Consider the following 22,955-nt stretch of genomic DNA (forward strand, 5'->3'; position numbering starts at 1 on the left):
AAAAATACGAGGAGAAAGAGTGGGGAAGGTTATTATCAAGGGAACATGCTTAAATTGTAATAATTTCTCCTTCTTTTTTTAGGTATTTGTTTCAAAAACTCTAATATATATGTAGATAAAAAAAATTTTCAAAAGAAAAAATAGGAGAATATAAAAGAACACTAGAAAGACATTTGAGAAAGTGATATCGATAACATGGTGACAATGCAACACAAATGACAGAACAACAGGTCATACGTATGTACAATACAAGAAACACATGTACTCCTCAACGAATGAGTTTCAAATTTCCATATAAATATGAACATTGTGGCACTCGGAATTCTTAATAATGTACGGTTATGGAAATATCATCAATCTTATCTAAACGTTTATTTCAACAAAATTAATTATTTGCCATTTTTTACTATGCATTCTTCTTGGGGGCGGATCCACAGAGAAGCAAGGGTGGTCAATTGACCCCTGCAACCTCTGAAATCCTCCATTAGAGCAGCCAAACTTGACCCTCGCAAAGTGTTCGACCAAATGCCCCAAAAGGGCAACCTGTGTGCAGCTGGATGGGGCTATAAGTACTAGTGCTGGGTTTTCGAGGCTGAGAGATGGAGAGGAGGGATGAGAAGGAAGAAGAAGAAGAGTGTCTCATTTGGTGGTGATGGTGGAAAGCAGCAGCTGCTGCTTCTGGCTGGAGGTCGTGAGGGTAAACTGGCATCAACAAAAAAAAAAAAAAAAATTGAAACTGACATACATTACTATCGACAAAAGAAGGAAAGAGAAGGTCAAAAATTTTTAAAAAATGGCATAATTAAATAGGTAGGTCCAAATAATTAATTCGTATAGGGCTAGTTTGTATGTTTTTTGGATTATTTGGTTGATGATTATCAGCGGCATCTATCACAAGTGTGGGGTATCGCTTCATTGCGAAATCTCGTGTGGTGCAAGTACTGAGAACTCAGTTGATGACAGAGCGGAATTTGGTTGATGATTATCAGCATGACATCAAAAGATTGAAAAGGTATAAGGCAAGACGGCAAAGGAGAACCGATGCCAACTTCAAATATTGCAGGAAGAGAATGAAAAGCTATCAAAAAGATGGTAAATTTTTATTCTAAAAACTTGCAAAAGCAGCTGGAGGCCTTGGAGAACCCAAAGAAGCACAAGGGAGATCACGAGAGGAGTTCAAGAGAGAGAAGTGTGTGATCTTTGAAGGCTCAAGTGATGAGCCCTAAGAAGCAATGCGTGAAAACCCAAGGGAGGATATCAAGAGGGCCAAATTAAAGTCTCTATTATGGAAAAATAAAGCTTTGATTTTTTTTACTTTAGAAGTGAATGGTGTGGTTGATTATTGTTGTTATTGTTGTAGCCCATCTCTAAATTATTGTTTCTTCTCATCATCAATTTATCCAACACCACTTTCATTACTTTTGTATTCAATATCATTTTTTTTACGTTGAGTGCAACACCTTTCTCTTTTGCTGGTTTTACTCTATTTCTTCTTCATCTTTATTTGTTTGGTTGCCACACTTCAACGAGCATGTGCTTGTAATTGCTTGCTAGTGGCTGGCCATACTTCTTGCTTTATTTCATCTTTTAATCTCTTTATCTTTTTTTTTTTTTTTTTGGTGCCAATCTCACCAATGACCTACTAAGAGAAAGTAGTTATTTAATTTCCAAAACTTTTATTAGCATAATGCCTAAACTTATAAAAATCAAACTTTAGCCTAAAGAGCTTAAAATAAAATGAACTCATGCACTAACAAATATATATTCAAGGATAGAACATTGTGGCACTCGGAATTCTTAATATTGTACTGTGATGGAAATATCATCAATATTATCTAAACGTTTATTTCAATAAAATTAATTATTTGCCATTTCTTACTCTGCATTCTTCTCTTATGCTTTGACAGGAAGGAAAAAAAAAAAAAAGCATTTGGTATCATTTCCTTAAATGGGTGAGCTTACTATGAATTGGGTGTTTGTATTTGCAAGATATTGGAGAAATGAATAATATCCATGCATATATACCCCAAAACATTACAACCATAGGCTATTATGATCCACACCCTAAAAAATGCAGGCAAGGGACAACTCACGCCAAGAGACAAACAGAAATATGGACTACGGTGTACATACATAGGGTGCTCAACAATTGGCGTCAGTAAGGGTTAGGGGAAGTCTGGTGCAATTAACTTAACTTTTTTTTTTTTTTTTGGTAATACGTTTTTAATTATTTTTAGTTATAATTAATTGATGGAAATGTCCGGAAACTTTAACAAAGTTATTAGACGTAAGTGGTGGATTGCAACACTTTATATAGTTCAGGTGGTCAAAAATAAATATTATTAAAAGATCAGGTGGTAATGACACACATGCAAGGGCGGTTCTATGCACATGGCAGGTTGGGTGCTCACCCAGCCCAAATTTTTATTTTTATTTATAAAAAAACACCTATATATGTTATAAGTCCAGTTCAAAATTAAAAAAAATTAAAAGCAAACCCTACACACATGTTGCCCATCCAGGTGGTCTCATATCTTCTCTTTCTTTCCCTTTGGGCTATGCGACATCTACTTGTTTCTCTCCCTCTTAGCTATACCCGACATCAGCAACTTCTTTCTCCCTTTATTTTCTATATATCTTTAATTATATTTTTAATTTAAAGTTGAGTATTGTAGAGTTTATTTAACGATGAATGACGGTTTGCCAATGCATCAATAATTGAGAAATTTACGAGTTCTAAGCCTCGCATGGTTAAATTTTAGATTTAAAATAGTTTTATTTTATTTTGTATTGCATTTTTACTTTTGATTTTAGTTATAGTTTTTATATTTGTTGAATTTTTATTTATGGATAGATATGCATTTGAGGGTAAGGCTCATTACGTCATCTCTGACTGTTTATTAATGAAATTCACTCGTACCGTCGAATTTAGTATATAAGTTTTGCCCAACTAGCTTTCGAATCTTAAAACTACTAAAGTTCATATGGTATTTATTGTTGTGTTCCTTCCAAGTGCCAATATATGGTAAGTATAATGGTACAAGTAAGGGTGTCGAACCACAGGGACCGATTGGACCTCTATAAATTACTAGTTTTGAAATAACCCTAACTAAAAATGAAAGTGACAATTTGAAAGTAGTTTTTGTGTTGTAAATGAAAAATAACTTCCAATGCAAAAAGAATATAATAGTGAATAATATATTGATGTAGAAAGAATAGGGAAGAGACCAGGGATTTCGAATTCACCATTGCAAAACGAATTCCATATTGTTTATAAAATTAAACCTACTCACCTACCAACCTGTTTCCAGAGTTCGTTTTACATATATATGATCAGCCATATGATGTGTGGTTTTGATCAAATTCTCCTAATCTGCAACCTAGTTGGGATGTTCAACTTTGGTTCCAAGTTAAGAGTCATTAGCATGCAAGAAAACGTTAAAGAACCAAAGAAAACACACAACATGATGTTTGCATAGCATTCTCTTCATTCATTCACATGTCTAACAAGATTAAGCATGATGTTTACTATAACCTTGTCTAGATAATCTGTAGGCGACTCTAATGGTGATCAAACATTAAAATTGACAAACAAATTGAACAATAGATTCAGTGAATGAAACAAGAAACAGATTGATGAACTGAATACTTTAATTTAGAAACATGGATCAATGTTGCAAGGCTACATCGAAATCCCTAGCTATGAATTTAGTTACACATCATGTTCAAAGAGATTAAAACAAAAATAAACAACATGAGTGAAAATGAATTCATGAGAGGAAACCCTTGAACCAATTCTGATGTTGAACTTCTCCAAGAACCACCTCTTGCGCTGAGTCCTGATGGTGGAAATATATGGACGGCTAGGGTTTTAGTGTGCATGAAAGAAGAGAATAACCAAGAAGTCACATCCAGGGTTGTGAAATTCGTCCAAAATAAATAGGGGTTTTAGAAGTGGCTAAAAGGCAAGTTTTTATGGGGTAAACAAGGCTGCAAGATGTTCCAAAGATATCCTAATGAATCAGCCTTTATTTTGCACGTTTTTGCCTTATTTGGCACCTCCAAATCAGGCTAGAAATCCCCATTGCTTTCCCATTCCGTTCTTAGTCTTCAAACAAGCCAGGTTCGCCTTGCATTCTTTATTTGGACTTCAAAACAGGTCACGAAACTTGTTTCCACGTTTGAATAAGGGTCAGCTCCAAAAATGGCATGTTTTCATTTCTTTTGCCTTCAACTTGATCCTAAAGTATATGCAACTGCATACTAACACAAAATAGGATAAAACGCAACAAGTTTAACTCAAAAACATCACAAATATACTAGAAATAGATGGTATAAATGTATAAATATATGAGTTATCATTTATGCAAATTGCCAAAAAAATTTTATTTGGACCCATTCATTTATTTGTTGGGAAAATATCTATCGAGAGTACTTCTTCCCAAACATGTCTTAATGATTCTTTCTTTCTTCCTTCTTTTTTTTTTTTTTTCCCCTTTTTGCTTTTTTTTGTTTTTTTGTTTTTTTTGGTGTTTAATGCATACCAAGCTTTGCGATGACATTACGTAAAAAATTGGTCATATATATTTTTTATAAGAAAATTGTCGCCTTCGTGGAGTGGGATTTGACTTGGTCATCATTAGGTTAGGCAAGCTTTGCTGGTGCAATGTCATGGTTCGACATTTTTCTGAACACGTGGAATATTGTAGTCCATCGAGACCTGGAATCATGAAAAAACTAAAACAAACAACAGTCACTTTTTTCCTTAACACGTGGAATATTATAGTCCTAAACCCTAAACTCTAAACTCTCTCTCTATATATATATAGAGCTTTTATTGAGGGATCTCTCAAATTAGCTTATTTGAGGGATACCATTGTAGGACCCACTCTGTATTGTATTTCACTAATTCAAATCGTCTCTTTTGTGGATACTCATTCAAAGATCATCTCTACAAAAAAATCACTTGAATCTGATATCATTTGACCACTCAATTGAATTATTGAAATTTTAGTACTTTCTTGAAGCACCATGTTCATTGATTTTGTAGGACATAATTGGATATCGAAACAGTTTCCGATTTGTCTAATTTCTTTTCAAGGATGATCTATGAATATAGACTTAAAAAATAGATGGTTTCGATCGTTGAAAAAAAATTCATAGGGAACCCTAAAGGGTGTCCCTCAAATATAATTATTTGAGGGATCCCTCAATAGAAGGGGACTGTATATATATATATATATATATGTCATCCTTCCATAAAAGTTGAAACTTTTAACCAAATAATTCAAACCAAGAAACTTAAGAACAAGTAACCAAAAGAAAAAAATTCCAGACACAATCCAGCTACAAATGTAGGAAACAAACAAATGTTCTTCAAACACTAAACCAAAGACAAAGACAACAGGATCTAGGCCAATATCATTTGAACACATGAAGGTTCAGACTGACGGCGTTGACATCGTCGTTGGTTGGTTTCAACGTGGCTGTCAAAGAGACAATCAGATCTGTGTGAACAATGTCGGCGTCGGTTGGGCTTCACATATAAAAACTCTAATCTGAAAATGATTTCAATAGAAGGTTGAGAGATGGAAGCTTTCCAATTGAGTCTCACAAATAAAACCAAAAATCATTCCTGAAATTAAACCCACATGAAAACTTCAAAAAACAAAACCTTTACCTTTCTATCTAAAGGGAGATGCGGTTCAGATCTGAAATTAAACCCTACAATGAAATAGTAGCCCACAAAAAGGATAAGGCCAAACAACAAATCGTCTTCGAGGGAGAGCGGGAAGAAGGAGAAGAAGGAAGAGAGAGGGATGGAAAAAACAAAACAAAAAGAGAGAGATATGGGAGACGTGCAAAAGAGGAAGAAGGAAAAAATTGCAGCGTGACAGAGGAAGAAGCAGGAGAGAGAGAGAGAGAGAGAGAGAGAGAGAAAAGAAGAAGAAGAAGAAGGGAAAAAAAAAAAAAAAAGAGGAAGAGATGGAAAGTGACGGAAGGAAGAAGATGGGAAAAATATAAAAAAATGAAGGTATTAGGAGAGATGAGATATGGGGAGAATAAAAATTACAAAAGAAAGAAAAAGAGGGGTTGGTTTGGGAGCATCTTTAGATGCACATGCATGCTCTCACATTTTTTATTATAATATTTATTATTTAGAGTAACTATTACTAATTATATAGAGAAAAGGGAAAAGAGTCTTGGTCAGTGAGAAAGATTCCATCCATATATTTTTATTAAATTACCATTGTGAAGTATTGTAGTCCATGTAGTCCGTTGATTCGACATTTTTGTCCATGTTTTTCTTCTTGTGTCTATCGCTATACATACAAAAGTAAAACCCTAGGTATATATATACACATTCAGAGGGAAAAGTGGTACAATTAGATCGACATGGAAAAGAGCAAGGTGCTTGTGGTTGGTGGTACTGGGTACCTGGGGCGTAGGATTGTTTCTGCAAGCCTATCCCAAGGCCACCCAACGTATGTTCTTCAAAGGCCAGAGATTGGCCTTGACATTGATAAGCTCCAAATGCTCTTGGCATTCAAGAAGCAAGGGGCTCACCTTGTGGAGGGCTCATTTTCTGATCTGGAAAGCCTTGTCCGTGCTGTCAAGCTTGTTGATGTTGTCATCTGCCCCATATCTGGGGTACATATTCGGAGTCACAACATTTTGCTGCAGCTCCAACTTGTTGAAGCTATCAAAAGAGCCGGAAATATTAAGGTACAAACACTACTAGAAAAGCTTCATATAATTCATGGATACACTCGTGTCGTGGCCAGTGCTAGTGTCATTCACAGACAACCTATGGCCAAAGATCCTATTTGTATTAGATATATACATGAATTAAGCAAGGATGGTGCTCATTTGCTCTATGTGCATTTTGTTTCTCAAAAGGTTTTTATTCTCATGTTATTCTACGGGTTTTGTTTATTGTGCACTTATATTATAACACATGGATTAGTAACACTACGTGACATAAAATTTCTTAGGAATGTAACAAGTGGTGTTACTAATTAACTCAAGTGTTAGTTGGATGACATGGTTGATATTTCATGAACTTAGAATACAACATTAATTAATAGATATACGAATTCTGAGAGGATTGGTAGTACCACATAACAATGGGATGGTCACACTACAACATTTATTTACATAACGGTGCTACAATCACATCAAAAAAGGTTAAAATAATCTAGTATTCATTTCCTCCGTATAGGTCCTTCCTTATGAAGGAGCACCTTTTTCGTAATTATTGATCATGTTAGGTGGCATATGTACAATTAATATGAATGATTTATCTTCTTTTTTTTGTTTTATATAAATGCAATTGATAGTCTAAACTATAAAGGAATGAGGTTTTTCACACACACACTATCAACGTGTATGGTGGTTTGAACTTGAAATCACAAGTGTTCAAGTTAAGGCCCTTTATCATTGGGCTAGACCGCATTGACGATTTAGTTTAATTATATTTTTTTTTGTCACAATGATTTAGCTTAATTATTAGTGTTTAACTTTTTCATTAATTGGGATGTACTTCAATATTCGAAATTACAATTGATATTAGGGTACCGATTTTCCCATTTTCTTTTTATTCATTTATACTCCCTTTTATTTTTAAATACTTTTACCATAACAAAAAAGGGAGTGTAGGTGGACAAAATAATAGTGGGAACTTACAATTTCCAACAAAGGAAGTATAAGTGAACAAAAGAGGAGTATGAAAGCTCCCTTGATATTATAATAGAAGATTGCTATATATAATAAGAGCGTACGACTTTAAATACCTCATGTTGATGCTCAAAATGGCCCGGCCAATATTGAGTCCAACTTAGTGATTAGGTATGCAGGGTCTTCAGCAGGGAAGAGAGCTGAGGCCCTTGGTGAAATATAGGTTGATGGGAAACCTGCAGAAGACAAAGTGGGAGAAGCAATCGTTAAGCTTCGGACACCGGTGTGGTGCCGGCCGAAGGCTCTCCGATTCCTAAGTCAGTTACAAGTAGTAATTCTGGCAGAATAACAGTAAAAATGGGAGAATAGTTGTCCTTTTTACCTGGGTACTGTTCCCTATTTATAGGGAAGTGAAAGTGGGAACTTTGCACAAAGTTCCAATGTGAGACTTTGTGCAAGTCGTTGTGGTGGCGACACGTGTCCTGGAGATTAGGTTTGGCAGCTGGGAGCTTCGGCAGGTGTCTGGCACCTCGGAAGTGTGTCTTCCTTCGGCAAGGGAGAAGGCGTGGCTGCCTTGGTGCTAGTCGCTTTGATGCTGGGTCTGCTCGGTTCATTATGGTGTAAACACCTCATCCAATTTATGATGAGGAAGAGAATGTTTTATATAGGACTGAGACTTGTCTTTTCCATCTGAATGAGACTTGTGAATAATCTTTTTGATGTTTTTGGTCCTAACTCGTGATCAAATTAACATACTGATTTTTTTTCATGCCCTGGCTTTTCTGTGTAGCGTTTTTTACCTTCAGAGTTTGGTCTAGATCCACCACGTATGGGACATGCACTTGAACCTGGAAGAGTTACATTTGATGATAAAATGGTAGTGAGAAAGGCAATACAAGATGCTAAAATCCCCTTCACTTATGTATGTGGTGCCGGCGTCGCTGGTTATTTCGCTGGCAACCTTTCACAGATGGGGACACTCATTCCTCCAAAGGAGAAAGTTCTTATTTATGGAGATGGTAACGCGAAAGGTACACCAAAACTAATAAATTAAATTAAACACCACTGTTCACCTCCATAATTTACTTTATGCAGGCTAATAGTATATAGATACTTTGGTTTATGTATATATGACATAGAATTAATCATCTTCATGTACCGTGCAGTATCTATAGTGGATGAAGATAACATCGCAGCATATACAATCAAAACAATAGATGATCCGCGAACATTGAACAAAACATTATACCTTCGTCCACCCGAAAACGAACTCAGTCAAAAACAATTGGTCGAGATGTGGGAGAACCTCATAGGCAAGAAACTAGAACATATCTCCATTTCAGAAGAAGACTTCCTTGCCTCTATGAAAGGTACGCCTGATATCATATGAAATCTATTGAATGCACGAAAGTTGCATCTATATATGGTTAACCTCGCCAGTCAATCAGCTCCTTGAATGGTTATTTTTGCGCGGATCGATCAGACTCTGACTCATTACTCAGATTTTAAATTTTAATTCTTGAGTTGTGGTGCCTAAACTCCAAGAACCTGAACCTAATACAAGCTCTAAGCAGAAATTTCACACCTTATGAAATACTATATTTCAGGTATGGACTATGCAGGCCAGGTAGGAGCGGGGCATTTCTACCACATGTTCTATGAAGGCGTTCTGACAAACTTTGAAATCGGGGAAGAAGGAGAAGAAGCTTCAAAGCTTTACCCAGAAGTGAAATACACTCGCATGAATGAATACTTAAAAATTTATGTATGAGAAACAAAACAAGGTGTTTAATAATAGTTTTTCAAAGAAGTGTTTAATGATCACTTTCATGAAGGATATTACAGCTTTCTTGCAGCTATTTTGTGTATGTAATACAGCATATTACACACGTATTATCTATTGTTATTGTTATAAATGGGGGCGGATTAGTGACATTATATTTTATACACAAGTACTATGATTGTATTGAAGTACTATAAAATACAAAAAGGCAATTTAGTGCCATAGGGGTTTAGTCTAACGAGTGCAAAAGAAAAAAACTAAGGCATCAAATTGGGTTTGAGTCAGAAGTGAGAGAAAAGAGAGCTAGAGTTTGTGAGAGAGCAAAGGGGGTTCTTCATTGTAACGAAAAAGGTTCTTTCTTACTAGTGAGTTTTTCGGGGTTACCAAAGAGGACGTAGACACAATGCCGAACCTCTATAAATTCTTGTGTTCTTTGTGTGTGTATGTGTGTGTGCTTTATCTTTATGTGGCTTGTGTGTGGTAGTTGCATAATCCATCAACGACAAAGTCTAGGGGTGTTTTCACACAACACACACTTCTTCCCTTTTGTAGAAATAAACAAGCGTGAACAATTATGGGCTTAGACTGAGTGAAAAGGATGGAAACCCATGTTAAACGGTCCTAGATTAATAATGGGATCTATCAAGCCACATTAAGCTGCACCATCCAGCTTAAAGCTAGTGCTCCACTTTTGGGCTTAGCACTTATGTTTTGGAACAGTGCCACCAACACTTTCGACTTTCGAGTTGGTCCAATGTCCATATCAATCCTAGACCTGGCAGTGGTCTTTGGATTTAGGCCTCATGGGAGGATGGCCGATTGTTTAAGAGATTTCCAAACGACCACCCAACGGCGGAGAAATGTTCCTAACTCAGCCCAAATTGATTGACGAAGTCAAGATCGAGGCGCTCACCATCATACCACTCTTTTTCCTTTCACGACCATCAACCACGAAAGTTCACACGCCACACAAGCGCTCACACTAAAAAGGACGACTTTGTTGCCAAATCAGCTCGACTCATCAATTATTTAACTCCGAAGAATCCACCCAATTGGCCAAAAAGATTTAGCGTCCAACAACAACTAGTAGTAGTAAGTAGTGGAAAGAGACAGATTTTTAGGACATGGGGTATGGAGACTACCCAACAGTGGGCATGTAGGAAGTAGATGTAGTAAAAGAATTATCAGAAATAAATTAGTTGTGAGATTTAATCAGAGCTATTAACAGTACTTCAATCTAATGGTTCAAAATTTGTATAAAAAATAGAGTGTTTGGGATCTGCCCCGTATATCAAGTTGGTAAATCCCAATATACTTGCAGTATGATCATGAAACGTTAGTTGAACAGCCTGCGAAACAAAAAAACAAAGGATGAAATGTCTCGTGCACCATCAACCACTAGAAATTTGATTCAACAGTTTTGCTGTTTTTGTTGTTGAGGCTATGTATAGCTAGCTAGCCCACCAACTATTTGATGAAGAGTAACTTGTACTGTATTACAAAAGTACAAACCCTAGCTTGCAAAGGAAACATAGGTCACCACCAAGTGAGAAGTCTCTATATAAATATAGGTCTCTTCAGTCCTTCATATTCGCAAGAAAAAACACATTAAGATCGAAATGGGAAAGAGCAAGGTGCTTGTGGTAGGTGGAACTGGGTACGTGGGGAGAAGGATTGTAAGGGCAAGCCTAGCCCAAGGCCACTGATTTCCAAAGCCTTTTTGATGTTGTCATCTGCCCCATGTCTGGGGCTCATAATCGGAGTCACAACAATTTGATGCAGCTCAAGCTTGTTCAAGCTATCAAAGAAGCCGGAAATATTAAGGTATTAGTGATCGATCTCCAAAAATCATATATGTGTAATAGGCATATATATAATTTCCAAATGAATGGATGGATGTTCATTTGCTCCGTGTGCGTTTTCACTCTCATGCTACTACACATCATGTTTTATTTTTTAAAACTTATTAATATCCTATACCGAAAATATAAACACATTATTCATTCATATTATCATATTGATTAGTAACACCGTGTGATGGCAAAATTATTGGTTATAATGTCACCCCAATACGTAGTGTTACAAACCCAAGTATTATAATATTGGTGAATGACATCGATATATTTAAGAGATTTAGGGTATACACACACGTTATAAAATAAGTGGATTGATTGTGACGCTCACACCAAAAATTTCTTCACCTACCGGTGTTCCGGTCATACCGAAATTTTTTTTCGAACCCTCAATCGTGACAATATTTTATCTATCTTTATAGCTACCTTTCATTTTTTGGAGTACACCTTCTAATTATTTTTCATTATTGCTCGTGTCAGGTGGCACTTGTAAGTATCTAGTTACCATTAATAGAAATGATATGATTTTATTTAAGAAGTGGTTTAACTTTTTCCTGATAAGGAAGAGAATCAAAGAAAAAGTGGCTTATGGTATCGAAGGTCAGGGTGGTGGGTGGTTATAATAGTGATATTCCAAGTCTTCAATATGAAAAGAAACAAAGTGAGTCCTAAATATTATTTGATAAACTTATGAATCACTTATTATTATGTATTGTTCGTGAGGCTATAGTTTCCTAAGTGATCTCAGTGTGATGTCTCAAACTTGGACAAATATATATGCCTCTATGCATTTGTATGGAATAAGAATTTCTTATTAAGTAAAGAAAAACCGTAATTACTACCACACTTTGAACCAAATAAGATGTCCTACATCTTTTTTTCTTTTTTAACAAGAAATAAAATTATGGAGTTTCACTATTATGCACAATATAAGGGTCTAAATTATAAAATATAAAAAACCCTACATGAAATGGACTTTAGAAACACACTCAAAGCCTCTTTACAACATAACAAAGAGGCTTCGAACTTCCTATAAATTACAAAACTGTCATCGATTTCTTAAAATAAGTCCAACCCCAAACCCTCATAAAAAAAATCCAAAATACTCAAACGGGCATCACAGTAATTTAATAATGAAAATTAAATTCAATAGGACCAGCTGTCCTTCTGGGTTTTTTGTGGGTTTGTTTATAGAAATTAAATGGTGTAGGATTTATCTATATGCTAATAATGGGTATATACCTCATAAAATTACAACAGGATCCCAAAACATGCAAGTACTTTGTGTTGCTTATAGAGAGAAATCAAAGAAGCAAACAATAGCCAACGAAGTCTAACTCAGTGGAAAATGGCCTTTACTTGTAGACCGAAGGTCTTAGGTTCGAATTTCTATGGCTTCATAGTTGTGTGCGTGTGAGAAATCCCTCTCTCATGTGGTTTGGACTATCGCTTGTACTAAAAAATAGAAGCAAACTTGATAGCGATTATTTTCATAGCAAATTTGATAGCGATTATTTTCACATCACAACAATGTCAAACTGGCCCTAACCCACGTAGAAAAATGGAAGAAGATCACTCTTTCTTGGATCCAGGCTTGTGTGGCCATGCTTTGGCTTTCTTAGTTGGGTATTTAATTGCTCTCGCGGGCCGACTCCTTGCTTATGGCCCAACTTTAACATATTTATTTCAAATGTGGTACATCTAGTTATTTCAAATTTAGTCAATCAATGTTGTTTTTATAGAAAATTTAATCTTGTTATCATATCCAAATCCTTTCTTTCAAATTCCTTCATCCAAATGGACCTTTTGCAAAAAAACAAAAACAAAAACAAAAAACAAGAACCCTGATTTGCTGGTTGTGTTCTTCTGAACCTATTGGAAAATTTGTAAAAGATTTTTATTATAAGAAAATGCTAGCATATTATTTGGCCATTGAGATTTCTGATAGCAAAACAACATACCTCAAGCTGCTCTTGCAATCTGTTTTGTACTTCAATTTGACACTTGAGTGCCTCAGAAAATGGAAGTGTTCTGTTTTCAGCATTTTCGTTCATTAGTATCCAAGCGGGTTCATAAGGAAAACGAGCATAACAATCTTAAACCAAAAGCATTTTAATAGGTTTAACGGCGATATAATCCAAAAAGGAAAATCCTGATGTAGAAAAATAATTTTTTTTCAAGAATATAGAAAACCAACTCCGTTTTCATGAAGAAAGACCAGCGTTCTTTTTCACGAGTCTAGAAGAGAATGAGATGGCAACAAGAAGAAAAACTTTCTGCTAAAAGCACATTCTCTACTATAAGAAAAGTTTTGCATACTTGTAATGACTAATTATTTTAATTTGTTTCTCCCTTTGATTCATTTAACATAAGAAATATAGTGCATTGACCGAAGCTACATTTCACATATAGAGGCCTCATTTTTATACAGCACAAAGTAAAAAGAAAGTATATAAAACAAAATGTTCCAATAGACATCAATGGCAACATCAATATCCAAAGCACCAGAAGTTTTTGTTATCTAAGCTAGTGTCTGAAACCTCAGAAGGAAGGCTAGCTAATGCTAACACATGAACCAAACTGTAAACTATGTATTAGCTAAGTAATCAAATTGCAGTTGATGATAAGTGATGGGTTTTAGAAGTCTGCTAGGGTTTTTAACTGCTAGCAGTGACACGCTCATATACAAAAGAAAATTGACTTGTTAACCACAAATGGTTCTCAAGTTAATGGGGAATTTTACCCAACAAATCACACTATTAGATCAAAACGAGTGAAGAATTTGGCACGCCCAGTGGGACTTCTCTGTATACATACTCCTAAAAGACATATTTTAGTATATGAACACTACTACAAAAAGTGAAAAAGACGACCAGAAAACAACGACGGTCTAAGTGAAAACCGTCGTGGTTTATAAAAAGACGACGGTTCTAAAAACACCGTCGTGTAATACAACCTTAGACAACTAAAAAATGGAGTTTCAAATGGCTGTTCAAAAACAACGACGTACATAATTAAACAACCGACGTCTATTTGAAACAGATTTCCTCAGTGTAAAATCAATGCCAACAAAGAACGGCAGAAGTTATGAATCGACCGACGTAGAAAGTAAAGACGACGATTTCAATAAAAACTGCCGTTTTTACTCATAAAATAACACGACGAGGTTTTCGTATAAGACGCCGTATAATTACAAACAAATCCACGGCTTTAAAATACAAAATATCGCCGTATTAAATTAATTTACAACGACGGAAAATATAAATATATCGACGTCATTCTCGTATAGTTCTACTACGTTATCTTTAAATCGTACAATAAAATTTATCGTCGTATTTATTCATTTTATACGTCGTACCTTTAATTTTAACGGTCGTCTTAATAAGAATTTTTGTTAACAATTTTTTTCTTTGATTTTCTTATCCTACGTCGGTAGATCTACTTAATGACAAGAATTGAAATAACCACGACGGTTTATATAGAACACCGCCGACATAATCAGTTTTGTCTGAGATCCCAAGGGTTACGAAATCTTACCAGATGGAACTCTGTTCCACATCATAATCTTAACAGATGACACAGATTTGCAAATATTGCGTCGTGTTAGTTTACAAATTCTAGAACATTAATTTCCCTCATTTTAAATTTCCTCGGGAAAGAAAAATCTATTTATCACGCTTTGGAATTGAAAACTAAAACTGAAAGAATACGGGAAAAAAAACTCCATTTATAATTTAAAATTAAAATCCACGTCGGTTGTAGTACACTTAACGACGTTTAACAAAATAATCTACGTCGGTAATTATAAATCTACCGCCATCGTAACTTAATATAGACGACGAGAAAAGACGACGGTAGAACAGAAAACCGCCGTTGTTTCAGTTTCTTTAACATATCTTTCTGCAGGACTTGTGTAGTTCAAAGCATTGACAATGTCTTCATCATATCTCCCAGAAACTACTGATTCAATTGCTCATGCTTTAGAGGCCATCTGAAGCCATTTCTATTCTTTATCGCATTCTTGAAACCCATCTTCTTCTTCTGAAGCTCTACGGATAAAGGAAGAGGCTATCACAATAAATCCGACGGATCTTCTTAGGCAAGAAAATCAAGCAGAGGATCAGGCACATCTGATCTTCAGATTTCCCTGAGAAGCGAACTTTCCTTCGACAGCGAGTGGAGGCCAGGCTTGCATCTCTTTTGATGGAAAGCAAGGAGTATTCAGAAGCACTAAGTGTCCTATCAGGCTTGATCAAGGAAGTGAGAAGGCTAGTTGACAAGCTTCTTCTTGTGGACATATATTTGATGCGAGTAAGCTCAATTTCTCTTTGAGAAAACATCCAAATTATTATCTTTGAGACATGAGAGACTGAGAGAGGAAGAACTTGGAACCTTAAATGTAAACCGAAAATGAATGAAAGCGACAAATTTATAGAATAAATTTTTAAAACCAACGGCGGTCCTTACAAAAAAACCGCCGTTTAAATTGTAAAATCAACGTCGGTATGATCGACGTATATTACAGAAATCCACGTCGGTAAATTAATAAAAACGACGTGTTAAATAATATACCATGACGCGAGTTATTACTTATGTACTTTAATTTTTGAGTTTACTACGACGGTACCTACAAACTACTGTCGTATTTATTTACCACGTCCGAAGTTAAATGTACCGTCGTATTTTGTAATTTATACGTCGTAGTTATATGTAACCGCCATATTATTTTTTTGAAATGGTTTTATATGTAAGCAACTTTTCGTCTACTTGACTTACACATTTGTTATTTTTATATTCTTATTTTATTTAAATCTGTCATCCAAAAAAGAAACTTTACATATTGCAGAATATTAATTTCCTTCGTTTTAAATTTCCTCCGGAAAAAAAACTCTATTTATAACGCACTGTAATTGAAAAATAAACTGAAAGGTCACGGGAAAAAAAATTCTATTCATAATTTAAAAATTAAAATCCACGTCGGTTATATTAAACCTAACGACGTTAAATGAAATGATTCCACGTCGAATGAAAAATATTGCGTCGTTTTAGTTAAAAACGACGTAGTTAAATGTAACCGCCGTATTATTTTTTTGAAATGGTTTTATATGTAAGCAACTTTTCGACTTACACATGCACTGTTTCCAAACCCGATTAAAAATTTCAATCTCCCAGAGAAACCTTTTCGTCTTTTTTCCTTGTCAGAGCATTGTCAGAGTTTCTCATCGTCTTCCTCTCGTCTTCTTCGTCGTCTCTGAACTTAAACATCGATCATCTTCCTCTTGCTTTCATTGCACGCAAAAGGTAAGCTTTCATTTTCACTATTTTGGTTACTGTTTTGCATGCTCATACGTTTTTTGTTTGAAAAATCTTTTTACCTTTTTTCTGGCCAAAATCATTTTACTTCTTTCCAAGTTTGATAAAATATACAGACAAAGAGAGAAAGTTTCCAACTTTGAAGACAACTACATCAACTAAATAAGACGACGGTAGACCACGACGGTTCGTCAGTTGTTCTAGCGTCGTCTGAAAATTGACAAAGTTGTTTTTAAAATAATAGTCTTTTTTTATATGCTTGTTTAATTGCAGGTTTGATTTCGCTGAACAATGGTTTTTGTTTTTCCCTTATTTGATAAAATATAAAGAAAAAGAAACTAGGGTTGGTATCTAATATAGACGATAAAATATAAATAATAGTTTATAAAGAAAAAGAAACTAGGGTTGGTATCTAATATAGACGATAAAATATAAATAATAAATAATGGTTTTAAACATTTATTACGTCTGAGATTATTTCATTGCGTCGTCTAATATAAATAATGGTTTTAAACATTTATTACGTCTGAGATTATTTCATTGCGTCGTCTAAAATCATATCATACGTCGTATTTTTTTAATACCGTCGTTTGTGTTCTTAATGTTTTCCTGAAATATTTTCACTTGCAGTTTTGTCTGTTAAAATGGTTTCTCAACAACAAACTAAGGATTCTGGCTCCAAGAAGCTTGGAGTGGTAGCTCCCCAAGACAAGTCTTCGAAGGAGATGAAGTCTTCGAAGAAGATGAAGTTTGCTTCATCATCTGCTGAGACAGAACCAACCAGCCAGACAACAATCTCTGATGATTCAAAGACTGGTCGAGGTATGAGCACAATGCCTCGTGTTGTGAAGAGAAAGCTTCAGAAACTGAGGCCAATTGTTGAGTACAATAAAAGGGGGAAAGGTGTTGGCCAAGCACATATTGAGATGCAGTCGTATATTGGTGTCTTGGCACGCTCCAGGATCCCACTTGTGGACAAGAAATGGTCCCAAATCCCAAAGGATATAAAGGAGCAGATTTGGGAAGCAGTTGACATGGCTTTTGTCGTAGGCCAAGGGGGCAAGACCTCTGTTTTATCTTCTGCTGCCAAAAAATGGAAGGATTTCAAGTCTACACTAACGAGGCATTATATCCTTCCATACACCAATGACAGGGAGAAATTAAGCCAACCCCCTGAAACATATAAATTCATAGAGAAAGCACAATGGGATGCCTTTGTAGCTTCAAGGCTATCCAAAGATTTTCAGTCTGTGCATTCTCAACATTCACAGATTAGGGAAAAACTCGAGTACAATCATCGATTGTCTCGAAAAGGATATGCTGGATTGGAGGATCAATTGGAGGAAACCATGCCTGGGGTAGAAATTGATCGATCTACCTTATGGAAGAGAGCTAGACAGGACAAACATGGTAACATCCCTGATCCAAAGGTGGCAGAGAAGGCAAAATTAATTGTAAGCCTACTCACTCTGTTTTAAATTTTTATTAAACTGTGAATTATTCTTATTACGTCGTATGTTATATTTTTCGTCGTGTGAATGATATTACCACGTCGAAAAGTTTTTAAAAACGTCGTTAAAGGTCTAAATAGGAATCACTACTATGTTTTCTGTAATTATAGCATAAGACGTCGGTGGTTCATTTTCGCGTCGTGTGAAGGATATTACCACGTCGAAATTTTTTTAAAAACGTCGTTAACGGTCTAAATAGGAATCACTACTCTGTTATCTTTAATTATAGCATAAGACGTCGGTTGTTTATTCATTTCGTCGTTTTAAATAAATAACCACGTCGGTATAACTACCGTCGTGATAAGTTATAATAACGTCGGTTTATACGTTATTGCGTCGTGTGAAATTATATAATACGTCGTTTGTACATAAATAACCGTCGTGTGTTTTTTTGTTTATCTTTTTTTAGGATGAATTGCAGAAACAAGTCTCGGAAGGCAAAGTCAGAGTAGATGGCAGCAATGATGTGCTGACCATGGCTTTGGGCCCCGAGCATCCAGGCAGGGTGAGGGGAGTTGGTGCTGGTGTTTCCCCAAGGCAATATTTCAATTTGCCCAAACCACAGAGGGTGAGCTTTGACGACCGTTTGAAGGAGAGTTTAAGAGTTCTCCTTCAAGAAGAGACTAAAAAGATGGAGGCTAAGGCAAGGGAAGAGGCCTTAAGGATGGAGGCTAGGACAAAACAATTGGTAGAGGCTGAGAGGGAGCATTTCCTGAGTCAGCTTTCCCAATTAATTCCCAATTTTGATCCAAGCATGCTTAAACCAAGAATTAGCCAAAGCCCCAAAAATCCAATGTCTGACAAAGCTAGCTGCTCTGGAGGTGATGTGAGATCCCTACATTTGGAGGATGATACTGCCAAAATGGGGAAACATCAGCCAGATGAAGAGAAGGAAGAAGAAAAGAGAGATGAAGAGAAGGAAGAAGAAAAAAGATATGAAGAGAAGGAAGAAGAAAAAAGAGATGAAGAGAAGGAAGAAGAAAAGGAGAAAGAAGATGAAGAAAAGCATGACGACAGGTATGTTAACATAACTTTTTTATTTGTTTTTCAAAATTTCAGACGTCGATATTTTTATTTAATCCGTCGTTTGTTTACAACTTAGACGGCGGAATTTTTTTAAGACGTAATAAAATATTTAAACGACGGTTTTTTCACCGTCGTTTAAATGGTTTCAGACGACTCTTTATTCATAAAACCGTCGTCTTTATTAAATTACCATGACAATTTTTTCACCGTCGTTTAAATACTTTTAAAACGACGTTTTATTCCTTAAACCGTCGTCTTTATTGAATTACCACGTCATTTTTTTTATTTCTTTAAACAGGTTATTGAAGTTGGTGCTTATTCAAAAATGGAGGCGCCATCTTCTTTAAAAACTCTTTGTCGTTTTGTGGAAACGACACTCCTGCCTGAGGATAAGACAGTCCAATTTACAATTGATAAGGAGGTGTTTGGTGGTGAGCGCGATACCTTCCTCCTGCCTGAAGATATTACACAATTTGCAGGCATGGAAGAAATTGGAGCTACTGTATTGGCTGTATATATGAGGTTTGTACTTCTAAAATAATAACTCGTTGGTTTATATATTGCGTCGTCTTAACTAACTAACCACGTCGTCTTAACTAACAACCGTCGTGATAAATATATTATAACGTCCTCATCTATTTCAGTACGTCGTTTGAAATATTATAATACGTCGTTTTTTTTATACATAACCGTCGTGTTTTGTGTGCTGACTTGTTTATATTATTTTATTTGTTTAGGTACTTACACGATGTTTTGAAAAAAGCCAATATGTGCAGTATGGTTGGCTTTATCGACCCTGCTACAGTTAGTGCCAACTCTGGCACAATAACTGCAAGATCACGACTTGTAGCAGCTCGACTTCAGAAGACAGACGGTGAACAGATTTTCATGATGCCTTACAATCCAGGGTTAGTCTCCTTAGGATTTTGTTTTTAAGATTTTCAATAAATGACAGCTTATAAACTAACCACGTCGGTGTTTTATTTTATTTAGTCGTTTGAAACTACTAACCACGTCGGTATTTATTTATCGTCGTGATAAATATATAATGTCGTCGTTAGCTACTTTACTTCGTCGTGTGAAATACTATAATACGTCGTTTTTGTAAATAACCGTCGTTTTTATATTAATTTTGTGCAGCCGTCATTGGATTTTGCTGATTGTAAGAGCAAAGAGAGAAACCGTCTATTTTCTGGATCCTCTGCCAGGAAATCGTGTGGTCGATGAAGAGGCCAAAAACATCGTGAACAGTGCTTTAAAAATATATAATACCCACATAGCCCGAGCAGGACGTAAAAATGTAATTTGGAAAACTCTCTCAGGCACACCAAAGCAACCCAGCAATGTCGAATGCGGGTATTATGTAATGCGCTTCATGAGGGACATCATCATGGATCCTTCCTTGGGGTTTGAGAATAAGGTAAGAAGAAATTACCTTCATACATTTCACGTCGTTTTTTGTATTATCAACGACGGTCGTGTAAAATTAACGTCGTTGAATGGATATACTACGTCGGTTATGAAAAATATCGTCGTCTGTGATTGAATTTCTTTTTATTTATAAACCCTAATAGTCATTGTTTATGCAGTATGCCAAGGGAAACCAGGAAGCTTCATACCCCCAAGAAGCCATTGATGAAGTCCGGAATGAATGGGCAGAGTTTGTTTTCCAAATTATTAAACAGGGCAATTATTGAACACTTGATATTTATGTATAATGTACCAATTTTCTCTATAATATGTAATGTAAAAATTTGTTGAGGTTTTCTTAAATTAAAAAAAAAACAAACATACAAATTGCTTAACCGACGTGTAATACTTTTCCAACGACCTAATAAAGTCACAAACCGTCGTATTTTGTTGTTTCGTGTTTTAAACAATTACGACGTAAAAATATAGTTAGACGACGTTCTTTGAACAATTGAGTCGTTTATGGTTTACAACATCTTCAATTTCTTAAGGGTTCAGGGTATCATCGACGACGTTTATGTAACGACAGCGGTTAAGTCGTTGATATATATATTTTACGTCGTATAGTTAAATAGCCGCCATGGTTTCTCATTTTAACGACGTCATTTTAACGACTTAGTAGTCTATTACAATTTACAACGTCTACAATTTATTAACACCGACGTGGTTTGTTGTTGTGGTAAGAATATTTTATTATTTTTATATCAAAATATTCAAAATAAATTTAAAATAAATCAGAAAATTGAAAAGTCAACTCCTATGAAGTCATTGATATATTTTCTTCCACATAAACCTTGAAAAAATTCATTTTGAATAACAAAAATTTAAAATGACCATCCAAAACAAAATTGTTTTGATGAGTCATAAAATCACTTCTAGTTTTATGGTTTAGGGTTTAGAGTCTAGGGTTTAGAGATTAGGGTTGTTATTTATTGGGGTTTATTTTTAAAGTATAATTTTTGGGTAGTCTAGGGTATATGTTAGGCTTTAAAACCATAAAACCTTTTATAAACTTAATTTTTTAAATTGTATAATTTAATTTTATGGGTTTAGGGTATTAATTTTTAACGACGGTGGTTGGGTCGTGGAATACATATTTTACGTCGTACAGTAAAACATACGACATGGTTTACGCTTTAAACGACGTCATTTTAATATGTAAGTCGGTTTATATAATTTACAACGTTTTTAATTTCTTAACACCGACGTGGTTTCTCATTTTAACGACGTCATTTTAACGACTTAGTAGTCTATTACAATTTACAACGTCTACAATTTATTTAACACCGACGTGGTTTGTTGTATGGTAAGAATATTTTATTATTTTTATATCAAAATATTCAAAATAAATATAAAATAAATCAGAAAATTGAAAAGTCAACTCCTATGAAGTCATTGATATATTTTCTTCCACATAAACCTTGAAAAAATTCATTTTGAATAACAAAAATTTAAAATGACCATCCAAAACAAAATTGTTTTGATGAGTCATAAAATCACTTCTAGTTTAATGGTTTAGGGTTTAGAGTCTAGGGTTTAGAGATTAGTGTTGTTATTTATTGGGGTTTATTTTTAAAGTATAATTTTTGGGTAGTCTATGTTATATGTTAGGCTTTAAAACCATAAAACCTTTTATAAACTTAATTTTTTAAATTGTATAATTTAATTTTATGGGTTTAGTGTATTAATTTTTAACGACGGTGGTTGGGTCGTGGAATACATATTTTACGTCGTACAGTAAAACATACGACATGGTTTACGCTTTAAACGACGTTATTTTAATATGTAAGTCGGTTTATATAATTTACAACGTCTTTAATTTCTTAACACCGACGTGGTTTTTCAGTCGTCGTTATATAAAAAATTCAAAATAAATTTAAAATTAATCCGAAAAATGAACGGCCTTACGTTCTTAATCCGAAAAATGAAGTTTCCGTCGTGGAATATTAAATTTACGTCGGTACTTGTAGAACTTTCGCCTTGGTTTTTCTTTCGACGTTTTATAACGCGCGCGCTCTAAAAATTTTCGCGCGACCTAAATTTTTTTAGATTTGGCTCTTAGTCTTATACTTTGATCCCTGAAACCTAAAATTTCAGATTTCACGCGACATAACATTTCGCTCTCTCACTTCTGCTCTAATTAAAAGTTGCACTCTCCAGGCTCGTCGAATCTGTGAGCTCGTCCAACCTGTAAGTACAAACCCTATCTTCCCCTTGTAAATTCATTGAATGATATTAGGTTGTTTTGTTAAAGGGTTTTAGGTATATGCTTTGCGATCTGTTAATAATGTGCTTATAGGTATGGGTTCATGGATTTTCTGT

General features: G+C 35.2%; 1 protein-coding gene and 1 long non-coding RNA gene across 2 annotated transcripts; one reads left to right on the plus strand and one right to left on the minus strand.

The window, feature by feature from the left end:
- Window positions 5,287–6,233, minus strand: LOC109949273. Its single transcript, XR_002271838.1, has 2 exons — window positions 5,681–6,233; window positions 5,287–5,558 (listed from the first exon to the last, which is right to left on the minus strand). It is a non-coding gene; the product is annotated as an uncharacterized LOC109949273 (long non-coding RNA).
- LOC18776245 (isoflavone reductase homolog) lies at window positions 6,397–9,448 on the plus strand. The gene is made up of 4 exons (XM_007210187.1): window positions 6,397–6,726; window positions 8,468–8,708; window positions 8,844–9,047; window positions 9,285–9,448. Exons 1-4 carry the CDS (start codon window positions 6,397–6,399, stop codon window positions 9,446–9,448), a joined length of 939 nt encoding a protein of 312 aa, XP_007210249.1.

This window comes from Prunus persica, chromosome G5, assembly GCF_000346465.2.
Source record: "Prunus persica cultivar Lovell chromosome G5, Prunus_persica_NCBIv2, whole genome shotgun sequence".
NCBI lineage: Eukaryota > Viridiplantae > Streptophyta > Magnoliopsida > Rosales > Rosaceae > Prunus > Prunus persica.